General features: G+C 31.6%; 1 protein-coding gene across 1 annotated transcript in view; it reads left to right on the top strand.

Annotated features, from left to right (window-relative positions):
- Positions 1-2570: 2570 nt before the first annotated feature.
- The window catches only part of sog (chordin short gastrulation), a 245801-nt gene continuing 225910 nt past the window's right edge, over positions 2571-22461 (top strand). Inside the window, exon 1 of the mRNA XM_075381914.1 lies at positions 2571-2768. Within this exon, the coding sequence (XP_075238029.1) occupies positions 2636-2768 (133 nt within the window). The 5' untranslated portion in view covers positions 2571-2635. The remainder of the gene's footprint in view (positions 2769-22461) is intronic.

Genomic DNA, 22461 nt, shown 5'->3' on the forward strand with positions numbered 1-22461 from the left:
GCATTTTATATCGCTCCTGCTTCGTCCATCTTTAGTAATTCTACTTCCCAAATAACAAAATTCTTCTACCTCCATAATCTTTTCTCCTCCTATTTTCACATTCAGTGGTCCATCTTTGTTATTTCTACTACATTTCATTACTTTTGTTTTGTTCTTGTTTATTTTCATGCGAAAGTTTTTGCGTAGGACTTCATCTATGCCGTTCATTGTTTCTTCTAAATCCTTTTTATTCTCGGCTAGAATTACTATATCATCAGCAAATCGTAGCATCTTTATCTTTTCACCTTGTACTGTTACTCCGAATCTAAATTGTTCTTTAACATCATTAACTGCTAGATCCATGTAAAGATTAAAAAGTAACGGAGATAGGGAACATCCTTGTCGGACTCCCTTTCTTATTACGGCTTAAAATTTTATTTGGTTATAACTCTGGAACCAATGAAAATAAATACACTTATGATATATCGTTTTAAAGCTCTCAATGATGGCTTATTACTGCAGTTAAGAAAAATTCCAAAATCCAAACTGGTATTTTTTGAACACTTTTGGTCCAGTCCATTGCAATCAAAAGTGGGAGGGGGCACAACTAAATATTACAACAGTCCTAAATCCAAAATTTCAACATTCTACGGCTAATCATTTTTTAGTTATGCGAGATACATACTTTCATATAGACCTCACGACGAAACTAATCAAAATGGACTCAAGGATGGTTAAAATGGATATTTCCAGTGAAAATTTAAAACCGAAATTTTTCGCGATTACAATACTTTCTTAACTGTCAACAAGTTGTAATATTTTTCTGGCATTGGTTAATTACTTCTTATTATATAGTGAAAAAATAATAAATACATGAAAAGATTTAATAAAAATCACAAAAAAACGGTTTTTAAATTTTGATCGGTTTTCCCACCCCCAAAATATTTTCCTTTTTGGATCACTTGCACTACAATTACGCGCAGAGAGATATGCGAAAAAAAAATTAAAATATCTATATGAATAAAAAATATAAATGTTCGTTTGTTCAAAATCTTAAATCTCCGAAAGTTCTTCATCAGTTGCTTTGAAATGTTAACACAACGTTACATTTGGCGGAACGGAACACAAAAGTCGCGGGAGTTTCACAAATTTCTCCCTTCGAATCGCAGAGCCTGGACAGTGTCCCTTGCTGCTGTATGATTCTGTTAATCGGTGGGGTTTCAAAGGTTTATTTTAATGCCTATGAGTTTAAAGATAGATTTCTTTTAGTTTTGTGGACGGATTTTTTTTATAGCGTTCCATATCCGTTCGAGTCCAGCGTTCTCAAACCCATTTCTGGGTCCGACCACGGGAGACCAATCTTTTATAACCCGTGCTCCCGACGTAATTCCCCTTCAGACCGTCCACTAAAGTCCTTTCGGTGCTAACGCTTCATAGGCTAGCAGGAATACGCCACAACGGGGCCCTAATGGGGAGCAATGCGCCCCCTTCTCCGGAGGGAATCGCAATTGATTTAATTTAAGTTATTTAATTGTAAGTATTTTTAGGAATGGATAGGAGAAGATTTTCATTCACTTCTTTAATGGCTACCCTTCACGGTGCATCTCTGCTGGGCTGTTCATTTGAATACACGTGTATTTTTATATACCTAAGATGTCACACCTATGAAAGGTAAAAACAGCGCTATCTGTTGGATGTAAAATCAACACACGCTATACTGAATATTTTACGATTCCATTTCAATGTTTCCGATATGTGTGTCCGTTATAGACTAACTAAAAAACAGGGATTAATGAAGCGATGACAACCATTAACGAAGAAATGTTAACTAATGTTTGGAGAGAAGTTGAGTATCGTTTGGACATTTGTCGAGCGACTAAGGGCGCACATATTGAAATTTATTAATTATGTAAAAAAATGTTTGAGACGACAAATTTGAAAAATAAAAAAAAACATAAATTGTAAGTAATTCTGTTTTAATTTAAACCATGTTCAAAATCGCACCATTCTTTTATGATACCTTGTATATATATATATATATATGTAGTAAGGGAACAACACATGGTAACATTTGTAAATCGGCATAATCACATGCATACATACGGACGGATGGGCAAATACCTCAACTGAGGTGTTGTAGTCATGTCATTCAATGTCTGTTGTGTGTGTGTGTGTGTATATGTATTATAGAGTTGTTGTGTACGTTGGTGAAGTGATGTGTGGTGGTATGGTGGGGGGATTGTATAGTGGTAACTAGAAGCACAGCACATCTGTTATGACGATAGGGACTAGCCCGATCACGCGATATCTACAGTGTTTGTTGTAAGCTAACTTTAGTTGGTGTTCAACCGTTGTACGTGCGTCGTCAATACCGTGTTGATCTCAGCGTTAATGTAATTTGTGTTTTGTTTCATTTTTTAAACGATTTATGAACAGTTTTTTTTTTTTTTTTTTTAATAAATATAATGTATTTTAATTTTTAATAAAATGATTAATTATAATTTTATTAAAATTTATTTTCGTGTAATAGGTTAATTTATATTATATATATATTTTTTTAAATTTCTTTAATAAATGATATGACTAAGTGCATTACAATTTTTTAATAATTATATTTAATTTTTTGTTTACTAGTATCATTATTTTATTTCTAAAAATGGGAAACTTTACATTTTTTTTAATTTTTTTGTTTACTAATAGTGTTTTAAATTTTAAATTAACAAATTGTTCGCGAAGGCATTTACCTTTATTTAGTGACGAAGGTACCAGGAAATCATCACAGGCTGCTGGTAAGTTATTTATTTGTTATTATTTTTAATAATTATTTTTTAAAATAGATCCTGAAATATGTTTTTTAAATATATTTTTATGTTGCTTTTAATACACATACTTTTCTTTAAGTGGTCTTTAAATATTAAAAAACAGGATATATATGTATATTACATTATCTATCACAGTGTTCTTTAATTATTATTATTCTTTTTATACAATTTCCTTTCTATATATCAGATTCTATTATTAATTCATAAAAAAATGGTTTTTTTTTGCTATTTAAATTTATTTTAAAATTTTTTTATATTTTATTGATTTAAAATTCTATACGAAGTATATTATAATATTTCTCTATTTATATTTTTTTTAATATAAAAGAATATTATATTATACAGGTCAATAATACATTTTTGGATGAAAATTCTACATTCTTTGATAATTTATTTTATAATTTTACGAATTTCTAAATAATAAAACTTTTAGGTATTTTGATAAAATTATATTAACTTATCTTAATATTTAATCTATTATTATTATCATTTTCATTATTTAGATATCAATTTATATATATATAATATTCTAAATTTATTTTTATAAAAATAACTTAATATATTAATAAAATTCTGTTGTATTGTTTCCACGAAATAAAAAAAAATTAATTAAAGGTAAATGACAAAAAATAAATTGTGGGATCCCCAATTTATGTACCATAATTATAAAGTTTATATATATATATATATTTTTTTAAGTGTATGCACCTTTACGATATCGTTTTACTCGTATTCTCAATTTTTACTTTCTTGAAAATATAGCTCCAGAGCAGTGGTGTCCAAAGTAGGGCACGCGTACCCCAGGGGGTATGCTAAAGAAGTAGTATAAATAATTTGTTTTCTGACTACATATAGACACGCGGACACAACCGAACACAAATATATATGTATATACTATATGGGGTATAACTTTTTTATTTACGTCTTAAGAGTACGCAATCAAAAAAGTTTGGAAATCCGTGGTGTAATTTTAAGAAGAAATTTTTTGTATTTCTCGACGTTTCATAACCAAGGTAACAAAAAACAAATTGAGGAAATGTTTATATGTACGTGTTGGGGTGTTTGAAGCATAATAACGTTTTACCTGATAAACCAATTTTGATGAAATTTGGTACAGATATTTATAGGGCAATTTATTGGTAAAAGTTAGGTGACCTAAATTGGTTGACTTAATGTGATGTAGGTCTGAATTTCTATTTTGCGTAAAACATAATTATAATTGGTATGAGTGTAGCACTGATTTAACTTTAAACTCGTTCGTTTTTTGAGGCATTCACAGTCACGAGCGGTGTTGTCAAATCCTTACTAGGCGCGGGATTTGCGCTTCCGCGGTTTCGGTCAGTTAGTTGGAGGGAATCATGTTAGGCTAGATGTGAAGATGTCCGTTTAAGGTGTATATTGATTTGTAATTTACTGATGCAAATGTCTGCCGAGGTATTTACATCGGTGGCATCCCCACCGAGGCCTGGTTGATGACTGAGATGTAATCTGTAAGAGGTTCTAGAGATGACCTCCGGTAAAGCCCCTCAGGGCTTGGAACAGAGGGGGTGGTGTGGCGATCGGTAACGTCACAAGGTTACCCTCCCCCTAGGAAGGGGGGGGGTGTTTTCACCCTACAGGGTTGTGATGGTGAAAGTTTCGGATTAATATCTCAAGGAAGTAATGTAGATAGTTTCTTTGAGATCATTTTTCTCAAAATTTTGCTAACATAATCCCACCTTATATTAAACTCTGTAATTAATACGTGTTTCTTTTATCATTTAAAAACACCCAAATACTCCTCCCCGTTCCCCCAAAATCAAAAATACTATCTTTTTATTTACGTCAAGTTTTTATGTGAACATTTTTTTATGCCTTCCTATATATAGTAACAGTGCAAGTAACTACGCAAAAAAATAAAAAATACTTACGGGCGGGGAAAGTATTACAGATTTGTTTTCAGAATTTTAACCTCTTTTTTAAAAAAAAATTAAATGTTTTTGATCTTTATTAATTAATAATTTATTTCCTTGTACGAAGTAAAGGAAGTATTATGATCGCGAAAAAAATATTGGTTTTCAGATTTCAACTGAAATATCCGTTTTGACTAGTTTCGGCGTGGCGTTTCGCATAATTCAAAAACGATTAGACTTAGGATGTTAAAATTTTGGATTTAAGACTTGTAACATCTAGTTGTGCACCTCCCCTTTTAATTGCAATCGACTGAAATAACAGTGTTCAAAAAAATACCTTTTTTTAAAAGTTCAAAATTTGTTGAAAAAGTCGTTTTTAAAGTTTTTTCATGTATTATATTTTTCCACTATATAAGAAGTAATTAACCTATTCCAGAAAAATATTACAACTTGTTGATTATTAAGGAAGTATTGTAATCGCGAAAAAATTCGGTTTTTTTAATTTTCACTGGAAATATCCATTTTAGCCATCCCTGAGTTCATTTTGACTAGGTTCGACGTGACGTCTATATGAATATATCTCGCATAACTAAAAAATGATTAGCCGTAGAATGTTGAAAGTTTTGGATTTAGGATTGTTGTAATATCTAGTTGTGCCCCCTCTCCCTTTTGATTGCAATGAACTGGACCAAAAGTGTTCAAAAAGGACCAGTTTGGATTTTGGACTTTTTCTTAACTGCAGTAATAAGCCCTCATTGAGAGTTTAGTTTTAGTCGTTGCAACGATATATGTTATAAAATAAAATAAAATTTTAATTAATGAAAAATTTGGATCTTACAAGGGGAAGGCATATCGAATTCGACTTCATTTCCTCGTTTTTGTTTAAATATGTTGATTTATTAATAATTATTAACTTCTGTAAAAAAAAATTACAGTAAATAATAATTCAAGGTACTTACGTCTTAACGCCACCGCAGCTACTGCTTTATTTAAAAACAAAGTAGTCAATCGGATTTCGGTGGAAAATGGGCCGCCGATATAGAGTTCAACATAGATTCAAAATAGTCTCTTTATTAATTTTAATAAACGGTTATTTATATTTATTTATTTTATAAATATAATTTAACCAAACTTAACCTACGCTCGCTTCGCTCGCTAACCTTGACTAATTAACAGGAGTTTTTTGATTATTTAAATAATAAGTAATTGCAATAATTAATGAATTTGTTAAATAAATACTCAAAAAATTACGGTGTTAATTAGTCGAGGTTAGCGAGCGTTATTTTGTTTTTAAATAAAGCTGTAGCTGCGGTGGCGTTAATACGTAAGTACCTAATTCAATAATAACAGTAAAATAAAATATGAAAAAATCAGAAGTTATTAATGAAATAAAATTTTATGTACTTTTAATTTAAAAAAATGTTTATATATAATTTAACAGGCGTATAAGGAAGTCATGTAGTGTCCATATCAGATTTTTTTATATCTAACGTAGATACTATCTCTTATATAAAAGAGAATGTCCTGACTGATTCATTGACTCATAATCAACGTACAACCAAAACTATTATGAGTAGACAATTGAAATTTTCAGGGTACCTTCGTATGTCTAAGTAGGAGTACACTAGTAAAGGATTTTGCGAAATTTTGATTTTAAGGGGTTTCAAATCGATAAAAAAACTAAATTTTCTGTTAACAGCGCTATCTGTTGGACATAAAAGCAACATACGCTATATTAAATATTTCACGATTCCATTGCAGTGTTTCCGATATGTGTGGCCTCTATAGACTAAAAAATTACTAGCGAAAAGAAGGGAGAAAGGGTAAAATTGGATAAGGGAAATAGGGAAAAATCGAAATAGGTAAAAGGGAAGAAGGGGGAAATGAAAAGGAAAAACGGGGAAGAGGAAAGGGTAGTAAAGGAAAGAGAAACGGGAGAAAACGGGAAGGGAGAGCGAAGCGAGCCATGACTCTCTGACCGTGATGGGAAGCGCAAGTAACCATAGAGCACGGGCGAAGCCGCGATGGGGATGCTAGATTTGGGATTGTAACAAATTTTTTATTTATCTTTATTGGACTTTTATATTGAACTATTTTAATTCATTCATAAAATGGATTGGTCTAACAAATATTGCTCAGTTTTTTATCTTCCTTTATTTAAGTTTTGGGCAACAATTCGTTGTTTATCGTTTATTCCTTAAAAAAAAATTTATTTATCGTTTTATCAGGATTTAATGAAATTTTTTTTGTATTCAGTCATTTGACTGGTTTGATGCAGCTCTCCAAGATTCCCTATCTAGTGCTAGTCGTTTCATTTCGGTATACCCTCCACATCCTACACCCCTAACAATTTCTTTTACATATTCCAAACGTGGCCTGCCTACACAATTTTTTTCCTTCTACTTGTCCTTCCAATATCAAAGCGACTATTCCAGGATGCCTTAGTATGTGGCCTATAAGTCTGTCTCTACTTTTAATTGTATTTTTCCAAAAGAGAATCTTTATCTTTTCACCTTGTACTGTTACTTCGGATCTAAATTGTTCTTTAACATCATTAACTGCTAGTTCCATGTAAAGATTAAAAAGTAACAGAGATAGGGAACATCCTTGTCGGACTCCCTTTCTTATTACGGCTTCTTTCTTATATTCTTCAATTGTTACTTTTGCTGTTTGGTTCCTGTAAGTGTTAGCGATTGTTCTTCTATTTCTGTATTTGAACCCTAATTTATTAAAAATGTTGAACATTTTATTCCAGTCTACGTTATCGAATCCCTTTTCTAGTTCTATAAACGCCAAGTATGTTTCTTTTTTTTTTCTTTAATCTTTCTTCTACTATTAATCCGAGCGCTAAAATTGCTTCTCTTGTCCCTATACTTTTCCTGGAACGAAATTGGTCTTCTCCTATCACTTCTTCCACTCTCCTCTCAATTCTTCTGTACAGAATTCTAGTTAAAATATTTGATGCGTGAGTAGTTAAACTAATTGTTCTTCTGTATTCTTCACATTTATCTGTTCCTCCTTTCTTTTGTTTACGCACACACATACACACACACACACTATACATGTAAATATATATATACAATTTGTTTAATTAGATATAAATTTAAATCAAAATTTCGCAGGTTTTATATTTGCACTTATTTTAATGTTAAATTTTTTTACATCAGTTCTTTCTTCCATTTTATTTATTTTTTATTTTTTTCAAACTTTTCGGTAAATATTTTAATAAACATTATAGAAATTAGGAGTAGCAGTTTTAAAGAATTTACTTATTACTTTGCTAAGTTGTCGTTTGAAATATTCATCGCTCTCCTATTGACGAAAATAGATTTTTGACAGACATATTTACTCGCCCGCTTAGAATGCAGTAGTTACAAAAATAAATAAATTATAATTAATTAGAAAAAAATTCAATCCTGTTTTATTTTTAAACAGATTTGAATATAAACTTCACACCCACACACACACACATACATACATACATACACACACACACACACACACACACACACATATATATATACATACAAAATTATTCAAGAGGTAAGGGGAAAATAATTTGGACACTAATTCAAGAGTTTGAAATAAGGAAAATAGTGATGTATGAAAAAAAAACTTCTTTTTACTTTTTTCTGTTCTCTCACGACAAAAATCATCTCCCAAAAAAGGATTATGGTTTGTTTACTTTACCTATGTTAAATGACAGAAACTAAAAAAAAATTCTGTTGAATAATGTACCAAAAATATATAAAATTATTTTTATGGTTGGGGGGAGTTTAAATAAAATTTTATTATAAATTTTTTTTGTCTTCAGTCATTTGACTGGTTTGATGCAGCTCTCCAAGATTCCCTAGCTAATGCTAGTCGTTTCATTTCGGTATACCCTCTACATCCTACATCCCTAACAATTTATTTTTTACATATTCCAAACGTTGCCTGCCTGCACAATATTTTCCTTCTACCTGTCTCTCCAATATTAAAGTATCTATTCCAGGATGCATTAATATGTGGCCTATAAGGCTGTCCCTTCTTTAAGCTATATTTTTCCAAATGCTTCTTTCTTTATCTATTTGCCGCAATACCTCTACATTTGTCACTTTATCCACCCATCTGATTTTTAACATACTCCTATAGCACCGCATTTCAAAAGTTTATAATCTTTTCTTCTCAGGTACTCCGATCGTCCAAGTTTCACTTCCATATAAAGCGACGCTCCGAACATATATACTTTCAAAAATCTTTTCCTGACATTTAAATTAATATTTGATGTAAACAAATTATATTTCTGACTGAAGGCTCGTTTCGCCTGTGATATTCGGTATTTTATATCGCTCCTGTTTCATCCATCTTTAGTAATTCTACTTCGCAAATAACAAAATTCTTCTACCTATTTTCACATTCAGTGGTCCATCTTTGTTATTACTACTACATTTCATTACTTTTGCTTTGTTCTTGTTTATTTTCATGCGGTATTTCTTGCGTAGGACTTCATCTATGCCGTTCATTGTTTCTTCTAAATCCTTTTTACTCTCCGCTAGAAAATCGATATCATCAGTAAATCGTAGCATCTTTATCTTTTCACCCTGTACTGTTACTGCGAATCTAAATTGTTTTTAACATCATTAACTGCTAGTTCTATGTAAAGATTAAAAAGTAACGGGGATAGGGAACATCCTCCTCGGATTCCCTTTCTTATTACAGCTTCTTTTTTATGTTCTTCAATTATTACTGTTGCTGTTTGGTTCCTGTAAATGTTAGCAATTGTTCTTCTATCTCTGTATTTGAACCCTAATTTATTTTAAAATGGTGAATATTTTATTCTAGTCTACGTTATCGAATGCCTTTTCTAGGTCTATAAATATAACTAATAAGATAAACTAAAATAAGTTTTAAATAATTGATATTCTTTAAACTTTGATCGGCCCCCTCAGTATTACCCCCAAAGAATTTTTTGGGTACTTTTTCGGAATCCGTCAGCTACTTTTTTTCAATTTTTTCTTCCAAATCAGTGGGCATATGGAGGTATTTGTAGAGAAATTATAATTATAATCTAACCAAACTTAACCTACGCTCAAAAGGTTAGCGAGCGAAGCGAGCTTAGGTTATGTTTGGTTAGATTACATTTGTAATTATAAACATGATACTTATATTGGACCTCTCTCTCTCAAATACGTTTGGAAGAAGCATGTTTGAATAAAATCAACGAATAAATATAAATAAAACGGTTACCGAGCAAAGCGAGTGTAGGTTAAGTTTAGTTAACCCACCGGGTTGGTCTAGTGGTAAACGCATCTTCTCAGATCAGCTGATTAGGAAGTCCACCGTTCAAGTCGTAGTAAAGTCAGTTATTTTTATACGGATTTGAATACTAGATCGTGGATACCGGTGTTCTTTGGTGGTTGGGTTTCAATTAACCACACATCTCAGGAATGGTCGAACTGAAAATGTACAAGACTACACTTCATACATATCATCCTCATTCATCCTCTGAAGTAATATCTGACGGTGATTTCCGGGGGCTGAACAGGGGAGAAAAGAAAAAAAAAGGTTGATAAATTTATTAAGGTTGTAAATTTATTTGTAATTCAGCTACCTAAATAATAAAACGCTAATGTATTCCCTAATTTTTATATTTAATTTCTAATTATGCTTCTTTCTCTCATATTTAATTTTTATTTCTTTTATTCCAAACTTAATTTTTTTCTTATCAGTAAATCCGTGACATGTTTATTATTTTAACTCATCTTCAGCTTTTGCCAAAATAACCATCTGTGGTTTCAATACTATATTTTCTTTTTCTAGATTGTTACAAAATTCTAAAATTTTTCTTTCAGTTTTTGTCTGCATTTTTAATCTCTAAAAACAAGTTAAAAAGGAATGGTGACAAACTAAATACTTGTTGTGACATTCCTTACAGAATCGGATTTTATCTTTATAAACACCTTATATTTTTATGACTGATTCTTTGACTGTTTTTTTTTTATAACTTACTCATAACTTTTATATAATGTACTAGCGTACGCCGTTGCGACTTCGCCCACATTATAGATGTAGCTTCACTCGCAATGCTTTTTTAATAGCAAACGTATTTTTTTTTAAATAAAAAATATTTAATCAACAATATTATATTTAAATTTTCATTAAATCCTTATAAAACGGTAAATAAAAATTTTTATGAAAAATACTAAAGGAATATACGATAAACAATGAATTGTTGCCCAAAACTTAAATAAAGGAAGATAAAAAATTGAACAATATTTGTTAGACCAACCCATTTTATGAACGAATCAAAATAGTTCAATATAAAAGTCCAATAAAGATAAATAAAAAAATTGTTACAATCCCAAATCTAGCATCCCCGTCGCGGCTTCGCTCGTGATCTATGGTTACCCTCACGATCAGAGGGTCATGCTCACTTCGCTCTCCCTTCCCGTTTTTTCCATTTTCTTCTCCCGTTTCTCTGTCCCTTACTTCCCTTTCCAATTTTTCTTATTCTTTTTATCCTTTCCATTTATTTTTCCCCTTTTTTCTTTTTTCCATTTTCCCCTTCTTGCCCTTTTTTATTTGTCCCTTTCTCCCTTCTTCCCCGCGCGTAAATCGGTCCAGTAGTTTTTTAGTCTATAGCGGACATACATATCGGAAACATTCCAATGGAATCGCAAAATTTTTTGTAAAGCGTATGTTGCTTTTACATCCAACAGATAGCGCTGTTAACACGAAATTTAGTTTTTTATCGATTTGAATTCCTTAAAATCAAAATTTCGTAAAATCCTTTCCTGGTGTACTCCTACTTAAAGATACGAAGGTACCCTGAAAATTTCAAGTCTCTACCTTTAATAGTTTTGGTTGTACGTTGATTATGAGTCAGTGAATCAGTCAGGACATTATCTTTTATATAGGGGATGTCCAGTTATAAATTTTATTTCTCTGAAATTAATGATTATAATAATTCTACAAATATATTCTGTAATAGATTTTTTTTACAATTAGATATGATATACTCGTCGTTTTTTCTACAATTAGTACGTTGATATGCAATACATGCAATAGGTACAGTAAAAAAAAATCAGAAACTACTTTATTCCTCATTTTTTCGTAATAATTTACTATAATGTTAAAGTATCTTTTGTGTAAAACCTTTCTGGTTTAATAACCGTGTTGTAATATTTGAATTTCATATTGTAAGAACTACTTTTTATTGTAAACATTTTTGGTTAGTTGGAAAATCATTTCCATTTTATTTTACGCAATTTTTTTAAACATATTTTATGTATTCCAATTTTCTAGTTTGTTATTTTTAATATTTTTTTTTTTTTAAATCTACGATAAAAACAATTAGAATAATTCAGTATAGGTCATTTAGATTGCAAATTAGTTTGACTATTAATGATTAGACTTTAAGTTGTGAAGAATAGTAAATGAAATATAACAAGCATGGAAATGTTAACGTAAAAGTATAGGGGGAACTATCAAATGACATTTAAATTTAAGTTATAATAAATACGGTTATTTAATGACGAATAAAGTATTTATATACTTACATTTTATCAAGGTCAGATTACTTCTTATATCGTACAAGCTGTATTATATACTTATTTGTTTACGTCTGTGATTTATCTAATTGTAGTTTAATGTGTCATTAATTTTTACGATAAAATTTCCATTTATGTTTTAACCTAGTTATTTTTTATTTTTTTTTAATTTACGTCATATACCTGCGTATATAAATACATTTTTTAATATTCTTTTTCAATGAATATAATATTTGCGTTCTCTTTTTTCTTATTACAAAATGATTTGTAATACTATTATTTATTGACGTAAGTTAATATAATATCGATATGAAAAATTAAATTTTATCTAGCCATTATCTAGTATTTTACCTCTAAGTTATTAATATATATGTTTGAAATGGTAAAATACAATTTATTAGGTTCATTGATGAAAACCATTTTAAATTTTCTTTTCATTAATAAACCTATCTATGGTTATACGGAGGAAATGAATTAGAAAATGGTGTTATAGAGGAAGAAGAGGAACTTAAATAGTATGAAATGGGAGAAACAATACTGAGATCTGAATTTAAGAGAGCATTAAAAGATTTAAATGGCAGAAAGTGTCCTAGAATAGACGGAATACCTGTAGAATTACTGCGCAGTGCAGGTGAGGAAACGATTGATAGATTATAAAAACTGGTGTGTAATATTTATGAAAAAGGGAAAGTTCCGTCAGACTTCAAAAAAAGTGTTATAGTAATGATACCAAAGAAAGCAGGGGCATTGAAATGTGAAGAATACAGAACAATTAGTTTTAACAAGTCATGCATCAAAAATCTTAACTAGAATTCTATACAGAAGAATTGAGAGGAGAAGACCAATTTGGTTTCAGGAAAAGTATAGGGACAAGGGAAGCAATTTTAGGCCTCAGATTAATAGTAGAAGGAAGATTAAAGAAAAACAAACCAACATACTTGGCGTTTATAGACCTAGAAAAGGCATTCGATAACGTAGACTGGAATAAAATGTTCAGCATTTTAAAAAAATTAGGGTTCAAATACAGAGATAGAAGAACAATTGCTAAGATGTACAGGAACCAAACAGCAACAGTAATAATTGAAGAACATAAGAAAGAAGCCGTAATAAGAAAGGGAGTTCGACAAGGATGTTCCCTATCATCGTTACTTTTTAATCTTTACATAGAACTTGCAGTTAATGATGTTAAAGAACAATTTATATCCGGAGTAACAGTACAAGATGAAAAGATAAAGATGCTACGATTTGCTGATGATATAGTAATTCTAGCCGAGAATAAAAAGGATTTAGAAGAAACATAGAACGGCATAGATGAAGTCCTACGCAAGAACTATCGCATGAAAATAAACAAGAACAAAACAAAAGTAATGAAATGTAGTAGAAATAACAAAGATGGACCACTGAATGTGAAAATAGGAGAAGAAAAGATTATGGAGGTAGAAGAATTTTGTTATTTCGGAAGTAGAATTACTAAAGATGGACGAAGCAGGAGCGATATAAAATGCCGAATAGCACAAGCTAAACGAGCCTTCAGTAAGAAATATAATTTGTTTACATCAAAAATTAATTTAAATGTCACGAAAAGATTTTTGAAAGTATATGTTTGGAGTGTCGCTGTATATGGAAGTGAAACTTGGACAATCGGAGTACCTGAGAAGAAAAGATTAGAAGGTTTTGAAATGCGGTGCTATCGGAGAATATTAATAATCAGACTTGTGGATAATCAGATGGGTGGATAAAGTGACAAATGAAGAGGTATTGCGGCAAATAGATGAAGAAAGAAGCATTTGGAAAAATATAGCTGAACGAAGAGACAGACTTATAGACCACATATTAAGGCATCTTGGTATAGTCGCTTTAATATTGGAAGGACAGGTAGAAGGAAAAATTTGTGTAGGCAGGCCACGTTTGGAATATGTAAAACAAATTGTTAGGGATGTAGGATGTAGAGGGTATACTGAAATGAAACGACTAGTACTAGATAGGGAATCTTGGAGAGCTGCATCAAACTAGTCAAATGACAAAAAAAAATTATAATAAATAAAATAATTTATATAATACAACGAACCTCTTGTGTAAAACTGTACAATAATTTTTTTCTTTATTAAATATAATTTAATTTTAGGTTATCTAAACTTTAAAATAATTTTTAATCCGTATTATAATTTTTTCTAATGGGATTTAAAAATTAAATATGTTATGAAAGGTTGAAATCAAAAAAAGGATGAAGTATAAATTTCGTGAACAGTTCTTCCCTTTGTATACCTGCTAATTTTATAACTGTTAAACAAACCTTTTGTAATTCTTTTTAAAATAACACATGTACTAGAAAGAGAGGGTGGGTTACAAAGAAGGTAATTTTAGCCTTGGATCTAATTTTAGAAGCCAGGCTTATGATAATTAATATAAACTACAGCTTTCATTGTAATTAATAGATACAAAGAAACAATTTGTTAAATTGTAGAACGACGTATAATTTTTTTTTTCACCACCAAAAATGTTTAATTTCTTATTTGAATTGCTCTTTTTCTAAATGAAGGTAAAAAATTACAAATTAATTATAAAGAAGTATTTTTTTTAGGACCTAAATAGATAAATTAAGTAAAAAACAACAGGGTATGTACCTTTTTTGGCATCACAGCTCTCTAGGGCTGTGCTGCAAGAAGGGAGACTATGGTAATCAATAAAAAAAAATGGGGTATGGTTTTTTTAATTTTTTGACGTTTCATGACCCAGGGATCCCACTAAAAACAAAAAAAAAAATTTGGGACAGTAATGTATGTATGTAAGGTATGTACGCCCTATTGGCGTATTTGAAACTTAATAAATTTTGACTGGATAAACCAATTTTCATGAAATTTTATAGACTCGTGGTGTATATGGGCAAAGTTTTTGTAAAAGTTTGGGGGTCTATATCTCCAACGGGTAGGAGTAAATAGTTTTTTTGGGGGAGGTCAGTTTTCTCAAAATTTTGCTAATATAGCTCAATTTAATATTAAGTCCAATGTATATGCATATATTTTTATCTTACTATTTTATAAGTAATTTTTCCCCAAATTCTCATATTTTCCCCCGAAATAAAAAAATATATTTTTGTATATTTTTAACTGAATTAGGTAGATTTCATAAGAAAGCTACCTATTGTAATAATGGGCTTCCGGAAAATTTCGACTATGTTTAACATCTCCTAGACTCCAAAACCACTGTCAGTTCAAAAGCTTATAAATATAAATATATGTTTTGTCTTCAGTCATTTGACTGGTTTGATGCAGCTCTCAAAGATTCCCTATCTAGTGCTAGTTGTTTCATTTCAGTATACCCTCTACATCCTACATCCCTAACAATTTGTTTTACATATTCCAAACGTGGCCTGCCTACACAATTTTTCCCTTCTACCTGTCCTTCCAGTATTAAAGCAACTATTCCAGGATGCCTTAATATGTGGCCTATAAGTCTGTCTCTTCTTTTAACTATACTTTTTCAAATGCTTCTTTCTTCATCTATTTGCCGCAACACCTCTTCATTTGTCACTTTATATACATATTTCACTTTCTTGTGGACACGATAACTGCCGCTATTTTGCACCAATCATTGTCAAATTGATATATAAAATATAACGGCTCAAAATCTCGGTCGAGTTCGTTAATGGGCAAAATCGAACCATGGGGTGGAAATGGGAGGGCTTTTTCGAAAAAACAAAATATCGCTATAACTTTCTTATTAAATAAAATATCGAATTCGTTTAAATTTCGTACTATTCTTTGGATAAGGGTCTAAAACATATATAAGTAGTTTTTTTGATATCACCAACCATTAGTCCAGGGGGTAGAAAAATGGGCTTTTGAAGACAAAAAATATCATACCTCCCTTAATAGGCACAGTATCGAATCGGTTTAAAGTGGTCGTTAGTCCTCTAAACATTAACTAAAACTTTGGTCTGAAAAATCTTTGATATGACCAAACCTTACGGCAAGGGATGAGCAAAATGTTCTTGGAATTGTAAAAAGATGGGACTTGTCGTATGCTAAACATGTGAAACTTTTTTTCACATGCAACCATTGTTGTATTGAGTAAATTTGAAGTTTTTCTTAACTTTAAGGTGGAAATCTTTTTTTACCTTATTTAACACCGGTGAAATCTACTTCCGCCGGCGTACCGGATTTTTTTTTACTTGACTTCCTAGGCGTAATAATAGTGTAAGGTATTCAAAAAAAATAAAACTTTGGCAGCAATGTTATTAGGGTTAAAGAAACCGATCAAAGTTTAAAAATCTACAACTCCCGCTTTCGCTGAAATTAATGATGACTGAGGCAGAGCATCGTTATAAATTTACAGCGTTAATTGAGTAGCGGTTAGATTATAAAAACCGACGATAATTTTGACGTTTGAATCGTAAATAATGATTACTGCATATATTTAATGATCAATGATATACATATATATCATTGAAAGTAATGATGACCTACATCATCATCATAAATTTAAAATTAATCTTGCTGTTTGCAGTTAAAACATATGTTTAATTGTGAATTTTTTAGTAAATCAACTGTTTCAACATGTGAACATACATTCATCATTGTAAGTTCTTTAATATACTCGAATAATCCCGTGAAAAGAGACGTGGAGGTTCAATAGCCAATTTCTTTGTTGTAATTTTGGGGGCATCCAAACCTGTGTTTTAATACGTATTTTGCAGTAAATCCATTACTTCAGGGTGAAAATTTAACTACAAACAGGGGACAATCGTGGTGAACACACGTTCAAATTGGTTCTAGGGGTCAAAGGTTAAAGTGGCTATTAAATGTAAACATTATATGTTACTTGGTGCTATAGGAGAATGTTAAAAATCAGATGGGTGGATAAAGTGACAAATGAAGAGGTATTGCGGCAAATAGATGAAGAAAGAAGCATTTGAAAAAATATAGTTAAAAGAAGGGACAGACTTATAGGCCACATACTAAGGCATCCTGGAATAGTCGCTTTAATACTGGAAGGACAAAATTGTGTAGGCAGGTCACGTTTGGAATATGTAAAACAAATTGTTAGGGATGTAGGATGTAGAGGGTATACTGAGATGAAACGACTAGCACTAGATAGGGAATCTTGGAGAGCTGCATCAAACCAGTCAAATGACTGTTGACAAAAAAAAAGTATTAAATATTAATTCGAAACGATTGCGATCCCATACAAATTTTCACTTCGGCAGTGCGGTGTTAAGCACACATATTTTTTTTTATTTCTTACATTAAACATAGTAAACGTAAAAAAAAAGAAAAAGTTTCTTGGAAGGCAATTTTGGTGGTGGGAAAACGTGAAAGAGTTAAAATATATTTACTTTTTGCATTTCTAAAACTTATTTTGTAGTTTATTTAAATATATAATAATAATTTTACAAAAACTTCATCATAAATTACCCCCACCCAAAAAATTATCTTGGATAACTTTTTCCATATATCATTATTTTTCCATTATACAAGATTAAATAACCATTGCCAGGAAAGTATATAACTTTGTTGTATTTGTGTATATATATATATATTTTAATATAAAGAACTAATTTTGAGATGCTGCTCTGATCAAGGATTTTTTACCACGGTTTCCCTTGATTTATCCAGGTATATTGTGGGGCAGTTTCTTTTATTATCCATAGAGTACCATATCGTGCCATTCTTAACATAATTGTGATTTATGTATTTGTGTAAAAAAAATTGAGCTTATATTGGGGGGGTCAGGAAGCCGATCAAAGCTTAAAATAATTTTTTGCGATCAATCGCGAAAAATTTCGGTTTTCAGTTTTCAACGGAAATATCAATTTTGGCCATCCCTGAATCCATTTTGAATAGTTTCGGCGTGACATCTGTACGTACGTACATATATGCCTTATTTACTATTGGCGGACGACAAGGGTAGCAGTTCAGATGTCAGCTGGAACACAGTATACGGACGCGCTGATACAATCATCATTACCGCCGCGCGATGACCACGCAGTTCTCTCACCATAGTGGCGCTCCGGCACCCCAGGCTGCAATAAAAGAGCGTGCACGAGAGTGAATTTTTAATTTATCATCGATCACAATCTAGAGAAAACGAAGAGAAGAAGATAGAAGTTCCCTGGCCGCCTCAACGTGGGACCTCCTCGTGGGATGTTGGCGCGGATGCCAACATCCCCTCCAGGGTAGCCAGCCTGGCCGGTTCACCGAGGGAGTCGCAGAACGCGGACGCTACGTTTCTGCTTCCTCAAGTCGGGCTTTAATCGCCCTGGCCGGCGGACTCAGCAGCAGGAGCCGGCCCAACGTGGGATAGCTCAGGGAGAACTGCCTCGGCCGCGCCGGCGATAGACGACCGACGTCGATCCGACACTGCAGGGTTCTGGGGGCCACCACTGCCACGCTGTAATGGCGACCCAACTATCGCTGAAGGGAACCCCGGTTTGATTTCAATGGATGAGCCGCAACTCCCCGATTTCGCCGGAGACCAGCTTCCGGACGATAACAACCCTTCTCAGGGCTACCATAAGGTTATAAATTATAACGAGCCGTCGAAGCTGAACGACGACAAAATCGGCCCTTTTCAAGGGTACCACAAGGTTACTAAGTGCCACGCGCCGTCAAAGCCATTCGGCGACAGTATGTATATATATATCTTATAACTTAAAAAACGATTAGCAGTAGGTTGTTGAAATTTTGGATTTAGGACTGTTGTAATATCTAGTTGTGCACCTTCCCTTTTGATTGCAATCGACTGAACCAAAATTCAAAAAAGTTTGATTTTGGACTTAACTGCAATAAACCCTCATTGAGAGCTTTTCAACGATATAAGTAATATTTATTTTCATTGATTCCAGAGTTGTAGCCAAATAAAATTTTAATTAATGAAATATTTGGATCTTACAAGGGGAAGTCACATCGATTCAAATCCGACTTAATTTCCTTTTTTTTCTTTAACTTTTTTTAAAATTATATATATTGAATTATTAACCTTTGATTGTAAAAAAAAAAATAATAATTCAATAATAACAATAAAAAAAAAATCAGAAGTTATTAATGAAATAAAATGTTATGTACTTTTAAAAATGTGTATATGTAATTTAATTGGCGTACAAGGTACTGTTTTGGTGTCAACATTAGGTTATTTTATTAGATGTTAAGACAGGCATGACCAACATGCGGCCCGCGAAAACGTTTTCAATATTAGCTTTTTTTTATAAGCTATTGAATAATTGAAAATACGGAAATTAAAAAAAAAATTGCAAAGAAATATTTAGTGAACTTCAGCTCAACTTCAAACTTTTTTTTTTTTTAATGAATCTAAATAAAAGTTCTATGAATTTCATATAAAAATTTGATTTACTTATATTAATCGTTTTTGTATTTAAAATTTTTTAATTTTAATATTTCGTTCGGCCTATGAAAAAGGTTTTTCTTCCAATTCGGCCCGGAGGTAAAAACTGTTAACCACGCCTCTCTTAAGAGCTGTCATTTAATTTTTTTGAATAAACAGGAAATGTTATTTAATAAATGAATTTAAGGGTGAGATTTTTGTTAAAAAATACCTTTTCCGGGCTGGATAAAACGTTTCTAAAACGCGTATTAATAACTGATAATGTTCATTGAGATTTTTATCTAAATTTTTAATATCGGGGCCCTTTACACCCCGTAAGAATTGTGTTTGTCTTTGTTGTTTTTGTCTTAATGTATTTTGTGAAGTTTGTGCTTTTAAATAAAATATAAGGGCCCTTTACACCCTTACATATGACGATCCAGATGGTGATACTAATTTCTTTTAAAGAATGTGACGATGGCTAATGACCCTAGCAGTCGATGACCGTAAAAATGTAAAAAAAAAAACTGATAATTTTTTTAATCACGGATTTATCTGCCTTTCAACCAGAGGTCCCGGTTTCGAATCCCGGTTAGGATTGAATTTTCCACACATTTTCATTATAATCCATCATACTAACTGTTGGGTGATCAGTTTTTGTTTTAATAAATGTGCAAATATTAAATGATTTTTTTTTCGAAATAATTAATAAATTAACACTTTTATACTAATTAAAATGTTTAGAAAACAAATAAAGTTAAATGAAGAGATATCAATGTCACATTACGTATTAAAAACCTGTATTACTAAACGGCTGCGTTACGTATATTATATTCAAAATATTCTATGTCATTTTTAACGCTTGTTAAATTACATTTTGCCTTGAAAGACAAAACTTATATAAAATAATATAAAACTGGTTGGCTGTCTTTATTGTCACAGATATTTTAAGCATAATTAAAGTTCGGTTTACTAATTTTTTATCCTATATTTTATAGAACATTTAAAAAATAGTTAATTGAACCCTTACGATTAAAATTATATATTTTTTAGGGGATTTCCAAAAAAAATTGTAGAAATCGCTACTCTGCCCTGTCAGATTTTCTAAGGATTTTTTTGAATTAGGGTGGATTAATTTTTCTTTACGTTTTGGAATCTCCTGAACACAATTCTTCAAAGTTTATATACATATTATAACAAGACTGGTATAGCGGACCTGAGTAACGAATTCCTATCAATTAATAAGAAATTAATAAAAAATATAATAATGGAAGGAATCCAGAAAGAGGCCAAAAGGAAACGTTTTATTAAAGGTTACAGGTCCGTTTAACAATGGTTCTTTGTAATATTGCCTACTGACACATTAAACACATTAGAAGAGTTACCGGACCAAGGATTGGAATGCATGGGATCGACAGGGTTCGGTCAATCGTTCTTACGATTCGAGTCGGGTCCGGTCCGGCATCTAAAGAAGATAGGAGTATAAATACTCCTGGGAAGACCAGTTAAAAATAACTTCTACGAACCAGTCAAGCGAGACGTTACGAAGTCAGTACAGCGAGGAGAGTCTGCGAGACTTCCGTCAGCGAGAGCGTTCTGCGAGAAGGACAGTGAAGAAGTGAACTAAATTGGTGCAATTAAGGTGTGATGCCACGAGTAAATACAATTACATGAAAACAAGAAATGGTTCGGTGAATTACTGTAAAACTAAAAGTGAAACAGATAATATACTAAATTTCATTCATTAACTGTTGAGGTAGTTTTATTTGTGAACAGCAAAGGTATTTGCTGTTAAAGAACTTTATACATGTCTTATCTATTGTACTGTTGTTATTAATACAAGAGTGGTGGTTTAAAAGTGTTAGGACTAGCGGTCATGTTATATCTTTTGTCAATGGGTCTGAATTCTGGCTCTCATTATTTATCTTCTTTCTCTTTTCCTGTTTAGCCTCCGGTAACTACCGTTCAGATAATACTTCAGCGGATGATGTACGAATATAAATAGTCTTGTACAGTCTCAGTTCGACCATTCCTGAGATGTGTGGTTAATTGAAACCCAACCACCAAAGAACATCGATGTCCACGATTCAAATTCGTGTAAAAATAACTGACTTTACTAGTACTTGAACGCTTGAACTCCCGACTTCCAAATCAGCTGATTTGGGAAGACCCGTTCACAACTAGACCAACCCGGTTGTTTTCTCATTTTGGATCCAGAATATAATATCTGTACCAAAGCTACTTTCGTATTATTTAACTTTCTATATACTTTCGTAAAATTCTGCAGCGAACGGTTCTATAGTACAATTTTAACATTAAGCTCCTTCTCATCACATCTTCTAGTTGACCGTAACCATTGCATTCCAAAGGATTTCGCGGACATGGAAAAAATGTAATACTTCTATAAGTATTCATAACTGTGTAATCTCCCTTGGACTATAGCCTCTACAGACCTCGAAACTATTTTCACAAGATTTTTATTTATGAGATCCACTGAAAGGTATTGTTTTAATGAACAAACTTTTCATTAATCAAAAGGAAATATCAAAGATATCTTATCGAACATCATTGCATCAATTTCCAGAAAATATTTTATAAAAAGTTAACGACTGGATTAAGCTTTTAGGTGAATCATTTTTAACATTTATTGTTAGGGGTAAAGTTAAAACTATAATTTGTTTAACATTTCCTATATCATTTAATTAAATTAATCTTTCTTTTTCCTGTTTAGCCTCCGGTAATTATATTTCAGATAATACTTCAGAGGATGATTATGAGTGTAAATGATGTGTAGTCTTGTACATTCTCAGTTCGACACATTCCTGAGATGTGTGGTTAATTGAAACCCAACCATCAAAGAACACCGGTATCCACGATATAGTATTCAAATCCGTGTAAAAATATCTGGCTTTACTA

Source organism: Lycorma delicatula, chromosome 13 (assembly GCF_047948215.1).
Source record: "Lycorma delicatula isolate Av1 chromosome 13, ASM4794821v1, whole genome shotgun sequence".
NCBI lineage: Eukaryota > Metazoa > Arthropoda > Insecta > Hemiptera > Fulgoridae > Lycorma > Lycorma delicatula.